This window comes from Cupressus sempervirens, chromosome 5 (assembly GCF_028749045.1).
Source record: "Cupressus sempervirens isolate cs-2001-9-10 chromosome 5, ASM2874904v1, whole genome shotgun sequence".
In the NCBI taxonomy this organism is placed as follows: Eukaryota; Viridiplantae; Streptophyta; class Pinopsida; order Cupressales; family Cupressaceae; genus Cupressus; species Cupressus sempervirens.
The window spans coordinates 317605014-317617287 of record NC_143122.1 but is presented as its reverse complement, the minus strand read 5'-3'; the positions used below and the strand labels follow the sequence as shown (position 1 = coordinate 317617287).

Genomic DNA, 12274 nt, shown 5'->3' with positions numbered 1-12274 from the left:
AATAATTTTGAAAAAATTTAAACAAATAATTTTATGAAGAAATTATAAATTTTTTCGAAAATAAATTAAAGTATTAGCTCAGATACTATATTATGGAAGTAATTGGTAAATACTTGCTTGATAGTAACAGAGACCGAAAAGTCAATTTATACAAAAGAATGAGACGATGCTTCCTTAGGAAACAATCATTAAGAATAGAAACATTCTATTTTAAAGAAAGCAAAAAATGAAAGCAAACTTAAAGCTAATTAGATATTTACAATAGATAACCATTAACTAATAATAGACGACTTATCTATTATTGTAATATTATTTATATAGAGATTATTTTAAGAGACATGTCCCTTGATGTCCCTTCATGGAACATGTCTATTCATTAAAATGATAACAACGTAATTATATATATAATATTTCATATATATAATTTATTATAATATTTGGTTAATTAACTACACACAAATATATATATATATATATATATATATATATATATATATATATATATATATATATATATATATATATATATATATATATATATATACATATATATATATATATACATATATGTATATATATATATATATATATAACTTCAGTTTAGTCTCATGAGTTTATCCAACTGAAGCTACCAAACATCAACACTTCCTCTTAGCTAGGGAGGAAAAACGCAAGACATATATTACACCATTGGTAATATTAGAAATGGCAAATTTTAAAGATATCTTTGATCAGAAGATTATCCACCATTTTGATCTCATATTTGATATCAAGAGCATTGGCCTCCAGAATATTAACATACCATATTCACCAAATAATCTGAGTGATGGTCTATAGAATATGAACACAAGATATTCACCATTTATTCAATAAGGTTTGATATCACATCTGATATCATGAATATTTGTCTTTCAAAATATTGACACATGACATTCACCAAATACTCATTAAGGTTGATATCAACTCTGATATCATGAGTATTGGTCTTCTAGAATATTGATACATGATATGCAACAAGTACTCAAAACAGTTTGATATCACATCTAATATCATGAGTATTGATCTTGCAGAATATTAACACCAGATATTCACCAAGAACTCAAAAATGTTTTTAAGGTATGTGCACACGTATTCTCATGATATGTACCATATAAACATCCACCATGCAAAGTATAATCTATCATGATCTACATAGACATCATAAGATATCCATCATAATAGAAAATTAAGCTATTGTAAGATCATCACCTTTCAATAACTTCTGCAAATACAAGTGATAATCATTTGGAAGTCATCACTTCCTCGTGAAGTACACAAGGGGGTAGGCCCATTAAATCATGCAGTCACACGCATGATACCAAAAGTTTATTTAAAGTCAAAATGCCCTCTCACTCTGATATGATCAAAATCTTCAAAGGTCATCTAATGTCCCCTTTTTAGCATTTATAGCATGATGTTGTTGTTAGCCTATTTCCCCACGGTCTCGTAGGCTAACTAGGACATTAAAGGGACTTAGAGGCCATTTGGCCTAGATAGTTTCAACTGCAGGTCTTTCTGTGGGGTTTTGAGGCAACTTTGGGCATACTTACTATTTATAGTAAGTCATCTTAGATATGGTCGGACATCCAGTGGCAGCGGTATGTCAATGGTAATTGTTTAAAATCGACAAGAAGACTTGTTTATCATTGATAAGATTTGTTATGCATTGATAAAGCTATTTTATAAAGTTAAATTTAAATATTTAACTTTATTAATGCATAGACTATAGTTTGTGGGAAATATTTAAACTAAAAGAGTCCCCTTTATTTTATAACACATTGGAGACATAAGTTACATAAAAGGAGTGATGTTTTATCCCACATGGAGAAAACGAAGGATTGAGCTCTTGTGAGAACACTATAAAAAAAAGGGAAGAGCTTCTTTTTAGTATGCTTGGAAATATCAAAGAAATTGAAAAATTTTCTGGAGATTATGTCTCAATAGTTTGAAGGACGAAATCCCTTCAAGCTGGAAATCTTGACGCCATTGAAAGATATGGTCTTGAGATTTAACATGGTAGCAGTCCGAAAAAAGCAGATACGAAAAAGCAGTCCGAAAAAAGCAGATACAAAAAAGCAGTCCGAAAAAGCGGAACCGAAAAAGCAAGCTGAAAAAGCAGTTCGTAAAAGCAATTCAAAAAGCAAATCCGAAAAAGCAGTTCGAAAAAGCAAATCGGAAAAGCAAAGCAGAAAGGGCAGCATTGAAGGAAATTATTACAGCCATCTACAACCAAGTTCCCTTGTTAGTATTGTTTTTAGGGCATTATAAGTTTCAGCTGTAAGTGTGCATTATACCAACATTATCATTTTGTAATCCATGTAAATGCCAAAAGTCTTAGCCATATTTCATGAGCATTGTATTAAAAATTTCATTGCAATTAAGAAGATAATAGTTGTTGGCGTCATTTAAGCAATTCAATATCATTATTTATCAGCTAGTTAGTTTGCATACCAACTGTTTGTAAAAATGTCAGTTGGCTGTAGGTATTCATTTCTCATGCTTAGATCATATATATGCACTGAGTATTGTCAAAATTAGTAGCACACTCATGTTAGGTCATTATGTAGTCCATTTGGAGTCTTCTAGCACAAGATTCTCATTGATGCAAATTGAAGAAAGAGTCATTTAAAGCCAGCTAAAATACTATATCAGTCATACGTCCCTTGCATGTGAATTGTTTGATGAAATTCCTTGAGTTTTCATCAGCATTTTTGAGAGCAGATTTGAGGAGGGTCATTACAGGTCAACTGAAACATATCCTCTATCCGCTCCTTCAAACAAACATGTCAACTCCCTCTGAACTTCAATCTTCTGAGCTCCTTTACCTTTGAAGAAGTGTCAAACGCCCTCTGAATCTGATATCAATTTTCCCTTTTCTTGCAATAAGATTCTTGAAGGAAAAGATCAAGGCAAATAGCTCTTATAGTACGTATTAAAAAATAAGAGAGACTAATATAATACTCATGTTGAAGTTGTCATTTATTATTCCCTTTATAAAATTGTTCACATAATAATTTTACCATTTTAAACATTATCATGTTCATATAGATACTTGCGAGATTCTACTATGTTAATTTTATATTACATTTTATCATAATCTAATTTTAAAAAATGGGAGGAATAAATAAATACCTCAACTATTCCTGATTGATTTGAACCCTATGCTCACGTCCTTTAAGTAGTATCATTTTATCTTTATTTTCCTTATCACCTTAAGGCTGACCACATAATTAAGTGTCATCTCATGTGTGACGTCCTTGTTCGCCATTTGTTCTCAATCCTTGTTTATATACTTTCCTTAATATTTTTCCTTATCTCCCAGTGGTGGCGTGTGGCATCTTAGCCCAGTTTATATTTCATACAATAGTGAGCCGACTTACCAATGAGGTATCGCCCTTTAATAAATTTTCCCATTCTAACTCTTTGCCTATCAACTAGACATGTATATTTTTAGTGGTAATAAGGATCGAGCCAATCATAGGCATCCCTTTTAATACCCTTTTTTCTCTTTTTTTGTCGTTATCTTTCTGTAAATGCCCTCAACGAGACAAGGAGGTCATGTGCAGAACCATCCCTTATGACCTTGGTGACTATGTGTCTTTTTCTTGCTGTAGTATCCACGTCGGGTTAGCTTATTAGGCTGGTCAGTGCTTCCACGTTGCTATCCCATTGGTAAGTATTTTCTTCCTTACGTGGTTTTATATTCGAACTCAAGCACCAATAATATATATCACCTACTTTGACTTGCAAAAATTCATTTCCACAATAGCAGCATCTTGTTCTAAAACAGACTAAATCCTTAAAGTTCAATCTTAAATGCCTCCAAATATGGCCTATGCACAGGTTAAGTATACTCTTATTAAAATACCATGATATTAACAGTAACAAATTTCCACAATCCATTTGTAAAGTACTAAGTTTTCTGGATTCGATTGTGTTTGTTTATTTCATCAACGTTTCGGATCACACTACATGATCCATCATCAGGATAAGAAAGTGCAGGATAGTAAGATATCTTACTATCCTGCACTTTCTTATCCTGATGATGGATCATGTAGTGTGATCCGAAACGTTGATGAAATAAACAAACACAATCGAATCCAGAAAACTTACTATCCTGCACTTTCTTATCCTGATGATGGATCATGTAGTGTGATCCGAAACGTTGATGAAATAAACAAACACAATCGAATCCAGAAAACTTAGTACTTTATCATAATATGTCCCATATAATATCATCTCCTTTGCATCATATGTGTTTTGTCAACGATATATTTCGACACTAGTATTCCATAACCGGCTTCTGAACAAATCTTATGCCGACGGGTCACGTTTCTGAATAAGCGTTGAGCTTCTTACTAGCACTGTTGGAGGACTATCGATTGCCAAAGAGACTCTCTTTCTTTGCCAACACTGATAACTTCTCTTGGCTGGTATTTGAGTAATTAACTCACTTTGCTGACTGAGTCGTATTCGCAAGGATGTATTTTTCTTTTTTTTTCCTCTATTCAATTGCACATATCTACGACTAAGGGTTTGCCAGTAGAATTAAATTATCAAGTGGTGACTGGTCTCTAGTCCATTTTCTCCCCGTTCAGATCAATGTTTAATTTTATCAAATGTTGTTCGCTGCAAAAGGGGATATCTCATAATGTTCGATGCCATTTTCCTTTCTTCTCTTTCCATAAACTAATCTATATTTGGTGATCTGTTCGCTGCCTCTAATCTCTTCATTCTAACACATCTAAGATATATTTTCTGTGATATATTTAATTACTGTGCTCTCACAGTTATCTATCCATTTGATGTTGGATGTTTATGTCCCCCTCCATTATCTCTTCTTTAATTCTATTTGTTACGTATAACAAGACTTGTATTGAAACTTCAGAGGGCTGGTAAAGAACCTGCTCTAATACCATGTTGTTTTTCCGAGGACCGCTGCAAATGTAATAGCACTGCCATGTTTTATGCTGTGTTTTCCAAATGGCAGCAACCTCTTATTTATATAGAGATTATATTAAGAGATGGGACATGTCTATTCATTAAAATGATAACAACATGATTATTATATATATATAATTTATTATAATAATTGATTAATTAACTACACAAAAATATATGTGACTTCAGTTTAATCTCATGAGTTTATCCAACTGAAGCTACCAAACATCAACAAGATAGCAATCTTAACCTCTACATTCATTGTAGTAGAGTGCTTAGTTCGTCCAACCTAAGCCCAAGGGTGGAACTTTGGCCCTCTTGGCCTTGATGGTAGAACTTTTGCTCCCATCAAGATTGTCTACATAGATGGCAACCTTAACCCTCTTACCTACACCTCTCACAGTAAGAATGGTATGAAGAATGTAGTGACATTCTCAGCATGTCTAATCTAAGTTCAAGAGTAGGACTTTAACCCTCTTGACCTTGACTGCAAAACTTTGGCATCCATCAAGATGGTCTACTTAGGCAACCTCAAACCTTCTACCTATGTCTCCCTCTACATCAATTTCACATTTCTTTTTATTCCTGTACTCTGGATCAAACAAAGGTCATGCATATAGAACATACATATGAATGCATGATAGAACCTTAAGGATTAATCTACTTGTCCATCCTAACAGTATAGCAGTTGCGTAGTTCATTCCATAGGATGGCAAGATCATGCTTGGATACCACTTGTAATGTCCCCTTTTCGGATTGCCCTAATTTTTGCCCTAGAATCACCAATTCCATTCAAATAAGGATTGTAACATGGTTAGAGATATAACTTTACTAATTAAAATGTCTTTTTACACGATAATTCCTGATTAAGGTCCTACAACACCAAAAAGGAAACAAGAATACAAATATACATTCATAGACTAGATATACTGTTAACATGATATAGTCTATCTTATTAATTTATAACTTGATAAAGAGAATTCCAACCCATTACATGTAATGTGCAGTATTTTACTTTCGTAAAGGTGGATGGAAAAATTACAAAAGGGTGCCCTAGCCCCACCCTAGGCCAGAGAGTGGAACTTTGTCCCCCTTGGCCCCCCACTTCATGTAGTTGGTGCACCTAGTCAGCCTCACCATTCCCCCTTATTGTAACTTCCTCCATCAGTGCGGATTATCCCTTGCAAGATAGTGCCTTTCTATGAGGTAGCACAGTCCATTCCACCAAAGGCCTTACCTTATCTTGCGAGGTAACAATTCTCATGTAGTTAAAAATACAGATACACAGTATTATGTCCATACATCAACCATAGATATGAATCAGGCATTAGCCAAATATAAACACATTACATCTTATCTTCAGAAGTATGATAATATATGGATGTCTATTGTGAATAATATAAACAGTCACAAGCATTGACTACATGCACTTAGTGATGAGCAGTTACAATTACCACATCACATATATACATCTGATGCTCATACTTAATATACACGTGATTATGAAGATAGGGATCCAAAAGGTGAACAGCCATTTAAAATTAAGCGATACACACCTTGTTTCAGCATTTAGCAGAAAAGATACCCATACATAGTGAGTTGCTCATATGGGTACCTCTAAATACTGGTACAAATTGCCACCTGTATGAATATGTTGTTGCAGGCTTTCCTTCTATTAGTGCTTGTGCAGTCGCCTCGTTATCTATGTCGTGTACAAACATGAAGATATTCAGACCAGAGACTGAAGACCTATATTAATTATTGTTACGGGTCTGCTCCTCAATTCATTGATTATTTAATTCCATGATTCTCTTTGTTCTTTTGATGATTGGTTTCAATTATTGTAAGTATTTTGCATTGATAGTACTTGAGATGGAGAGACATATCTGCTCCTTGAGAAGGTCATGTCTCTTCACGATAGGATTTGCTAATATTGACTAATCTGATTAATATCCATCATTGTCTTTTGGATAATGATAGTTGCATTCTCTTACTAATGACAATCTCCTAGTCAACAGCCAAGTCATCAAGGTCATTTGATTCTTCATATCGGTTATCCCGTCTTCCTTACCACAGTGGCTAATAACGGAATTAGTCAATTCAATAACTATTTATCATAGGTTTGGACGCTCATTGCATGGATAATTAACCATTGTCATCAATTACTATCTGCTCTTTCTTTCATCTGATCTTTCCTTATGACAAATCAATTATAATCAATTATAATCAATAGTATTTCCATCTTTAACCTTAACCATATGTATATAACAATGTTTGATGTGGAGCCACGTAAGGTTATTGTATAAAATGTTTGCTGTCATCGTTGTGACCAGTCACAATTACCCATCCCCTATTTTTCCAGCACAGCACAGAATACGTGTGTCCCTGGTTTCAAAAAATAGAATGTATGATCCTGATCTTTGGTAGGTCAAAGTCTCTTGTGCTTAGTTTATATCATTATTATTTATTATGACCGATTATTTATTTATTTATCATTCAGTTGGTTATTATTTATTTATATTTTAATTATTGTTATCTCGTCGCTCCTATCACCATTAAATAATTACACATAGTTTGGACATGTTGTGGAATCTCTAAATAATATCTGCCACTATTTGTGCAGATCATATAATGATTATTATGAATAATTTCAGAAATCTTGCAAGTCCGGTAGGGAGCTTGCTCTGATACCATGTTCAATTTTTCTATTTGTAAGCATATTATTCGATGTCATTAGAAGAAGACTCATTCTTCCTTCATATATGTTGGTGGTGCCCTATCACCAAGGAACGCCACTTCTCCATAATAATCATTTTATAGATATTACATAATTATATAATATAATTGGCCAATAGGCTATTTTATATGGGAATGAACTCCCGCCAGATCCTCGTGTCTCACAAACCCGGCAAAAGAACTTTCCCGATGTGCAAGCATTTTGAAAGGTAAATTTAAATTATTCATCGCAGGTAACGGTAAAAGGGAATCCGATGCTGGGAAATTCGCTAACAGATAGACCACTATTTCACCATTGAAATCAGGTTTTTAAATTGGTAATTGGTAATTGCTTTGAAATGGTATTTTTGTCATAATGTTTTTAAAAAGTAATGTATGAGAGTGGTAGAACAAATAAAAAGTAAGTAATATTTTTAGTTAGGAAAATTGAATGGTGTATAATATTGTAGGTCATATATTTGTGATTAAGGATATGCTATTTTTAGATATATAAAAATGAATTTAAATGTTTTTGCTAATAGATTAGATAAAAGAGTAGTTTTTGAAATGTTTTTATATGATAATTTTTAGTTGAATGTAAATAAATAAATAAAACTTTGGTAAAAAGAGGTTAAATAAGAGTTACAAGGAATGAAAAATCTAGAAACATTTAAATATACTTGATTTACTTTAATGATAAATTTATCATATAATTTATTTTACTTCATTTTTCAAATTCTAAATATTTTAGATAGATTATATCTTAGAATCATAATACTAAATTATTAAAATGTTCTTTGTTTAGAGGGTGACATTTTATCATAGTGTTTTAGAAGCCAACATTAGTTCATTCATTCTCCATACTATGAAGTATATATTTCTATCAGCATATCCATTGCACCTTTTTTTGGGTGCAAGTGCTAGTTATTATATTATCATATAATATAATAAATATTCTATATTTCAGTCTTATTGGCCAGAATGAGATATTGTATAATCAACCAATATAAATGTTTGACAAGAAACATATGGGACCTACCCTGTACATAGCACTTACCACAAAAAAGTTTTGGATCAAATGCAGAAAATATTCACATTATATTACAACGACCACATTAAGATCTAGAATTCAGAAACATGTAATTAGAAACTGATTCAACTTTGAACTTAAATTTCGGAGAACTGGCATGGTTTTCTTTCACAAAATCACATTGAATAGCCATTTTTTGTCCCATTCACTAAGCATTTGTTATCTTTAAAACATGTGAATATGAATTTGAATTTTGTAGATCTAATGTGAAATATACAGAGATTTAAAAATTACATGTAGACACCCATCATGACACAGTTGAAATTAAAGAAACTTACAATTGAGATGGCTTTGAAGATAGTTAGAACCCAATCTCCATTCCCATCAGCATGTCGTAGCCCACCATGTCGCAGATTTGCTTTGTACATAAGGGATTTTTGTTAGCACCAAACTCAAGGCAATTTAGTGAGAAAGGAATAAAAGGCAATTTATCACACCTTCAAGATATTCTACTAGAGTATTTCCTACTAGTGTCTTTTCACGGTCATTATGATTTTTGTAATCAAATAAAATTTTGTTAATGGATTTTATATGTATAATTTTCAATATTACTTTTAAGTATTAAATTTTTTAAATATGCAAAAGGAAAAAGGGTTAAAAGTGGACCATCAGCTAGATAGCCTCTTTGGTCTTCATAGTAGAGCATATTTGTGGAACAAGTGGCTTTTGTAACTATATTTACAAAGAATGTGTCTTGCACATCCACCAATACTTTAAGACTGAGTTTGATCCCATTTCTCCTAAAAAAGAAAATCAGTTGCAACCTACACATAACAGATCAGAGACGGCACCTTGATCCCATGAATAGAAGGCTAATAAGAAACAATGACATAATTTGAAGTTGCAAGCATTTAAGTATTGATCTGATACAGCAACATGTCACTCATAGTGGTATCATTATATGTGCATTATTAAATTGACATATCAGATACAAAAAACCATTGCTGCAAGCAATAATAACAGATTGCACAGATATATAGTTAATATCAGACAAAGAAACATCCTAATATCACTATAAGTGATAGAGTGGCCCCAAGATTAGAGAAATGATCCTCTTTCTAATGGAGTCAGAAAAGTAGACCAGGATGGATAACCAAATAAATCAAAAGTCTAATAGAGAAAGCTAGTCATCCCTATGTTTTTTATGGTTGTAGAAAACTGCCAACCCCTAAGTTTGATTGTTGTAGAAGTTATCAGTAAAAATCTTGAAGAAAGCTGCCCATTTTTTCCTGATTAAACATTGCAGAGGATTACAAAAAAAATTGTCACACATTTGAGTTTTGTCAAAAGCCTGACAAAGATGGGAAGAGAGTAATGTCCCCTCTTCTGATAACTCAAGAAATCGGAACAATTGACTTGCAAAATCAATTGCAAGAGACTTATTTCCTCCAAATCTCAATCAACACTATGAATTATGATCTTTGATACCATTCTTGAATGTTTAGATTATGCAATCACTAAGACACTAAGACAATATCACTGCTAACTCTAGTAGCATGACAATTGGATATGTGCAAGGTGATTAAGTCTACATATAGACACTGGTAAGATAATCTTGACAATATGTGTAATCTGCAAATGATAATATATGGACTGGATTTTAGATGACTGTTGTATCTGAAATGACTTAAGGAGTTATGCAAAGCTTAGATATTCCTATCTGAAGATATTTAGATATCTCTGCTCTTCCTGATGTACCAATGTAAACTATGTAATGAGCTTCCTTCTAATTATAGCAATGAATCTATGATATGCCTGACATTGATCCTTCATACATGAAATCACTTTCCAATTATTGCTTATAGTAATCTTTGATGTGTCTGATATGTTGATATAATTATACAATTAAGAATATTCTGTACTGTCTGATGTATCCATATAAATGTGCAACAAGAGAGGCAATCACTTATAGAGATAAGTTGCTATTTCAGATTTGGATATATATTCTTGCAACAATAATGGTGCAGTCTCTGATTATTACCTTCGAACTATGCCACTGGAGTATGCCAGAAGGCTGATACTCAAATAAGCAGATCCAATAAAGGATACAAATAAGAGATAAAGCATTTCTGAATTGATGATTGCCTGAATGAATCAAACTCCATCTTATACCTAATACAATGAGAAGGGTTGCATTCTAAAAGACATGTCTCATGTCTCTCCACCATTGTATCTCCTCATAATGTGCAAGTTGTACCTCTTTAGGCATAACAAAATAATTTATTAACAAAACGCTTCACTTCATGATGTCGATTTGCTTTCAACCTGTATTAGCGACGTTGAGCATTTGTCTGAATAGCTGCTATCTATAAGTTGACTAATTGCAGATTTAGGAGTGCATTCTCCTTAATAATCAGTATTCCTGATAGTTTGCTATCACTGCCACCTACAATTTACACAGATCCATCAGACTACAAATAGCATCTTTGACTACAAATAGCACCTTTACCCTTCATGGTCATCAGTTATCTCTATGATCAAACACTGCTCTTACTACTACTACAGAATTATTATTTGTTAATGATGTGACAGGCTCTGTTTAAGAGCTGCCTTATTTCTTTGGGGTATATTGGATTTCATCAATAAACTCACTCCTTAGCAACCTTGATCCTCTGATGGTAACTGTGACGGAAGATCTTCAAATCACGCATATTTCCTTTGCATCGGCTTTGACTCAAAAACCATAGTTCCTTAAACAATCAGTGTTTTATAATAAACACCTTAGGCAATCAACTCCTTCAATCATATCAACTAATGAATACTAAATGTGAGCTACAATCTTCTTTCCTACATGTGATGGTATCAATTATAGACAGATATTCATTGATGTATCTTAGCTTTGCTTGATCGCTATTCTTTTAAAGCAATACTTTGTGTTGATACTTCTATAGACACTTATAGCATATATGATGGTGATCTGTAACAAACCCATAATTCACACATGCACACACATTCAAATACTGCTAAACCATGTTAATCGATAATTCAGAACGTTGATGGTGCCTCAATAGCAAGCTTCTTTGGTGATGAAGCTTACTTTTGTTGATTCCCATTAGTAGGACTATGAGCAACACTTGGAAGAGGCTTTCTTTGTACATCCTTGTGAGGAACAAAGAGCATACCTTACACTATTTGATTTTCAAGGGCAAGCAACTCATTTGCCAACTTCTGCATCGCAAGATCCGTCCTTGTGATGGAAGAAAATGAATCTAAAGAAAAAGTACTTTCTTTGAACCCACTTGCTTTAATTCTATCTGCCCAGCAAGAATGAGATCATCCTCAATTCTGACTGCCAATGTCTGTGCAGCTCTAAGAGTGCACAGGGCCGCTCTTCTTACCAGAAAACTAATTTCGGGAATTCAAGTGTCGGCAAAGAATCACTTCAAGTTTGCAGTTGTAGGCTGAGCAACACCATGGGAAAGTTTCCACAAACAACCTCACTGACATGTAAATGTTCAACACCATGAACACCATGCAATGTAGATAACA

At 33.1% G+C, this 12274-nt stretch overlaps 1 protein-coding gene across 4 annotated transcripts in view; it reads right to left on the bottom strand.

Moving 5' to 3' along the window:
• Positions 1-12274, bottom strand: part of LOC149555931 (5'-3' exonuclease family protein) — a 234784-nt gene that overhangs the window by 202815 nt on the left and 19695 nt on the right. For all 4 annotated transcript variants that reach the window (XM_089830036.1, XM_089830038.1, XM_089830039.1 and 1 more), the window contains exon 4: positions 9064-9143. In XM_089830036.1, coding sequence (XP_089686162.1) covers positions 9064-9143 — 80 coding nt within the window. The remainder of the gene's footprint in view (positions 1-9063; positions 9144-12274) is intronic.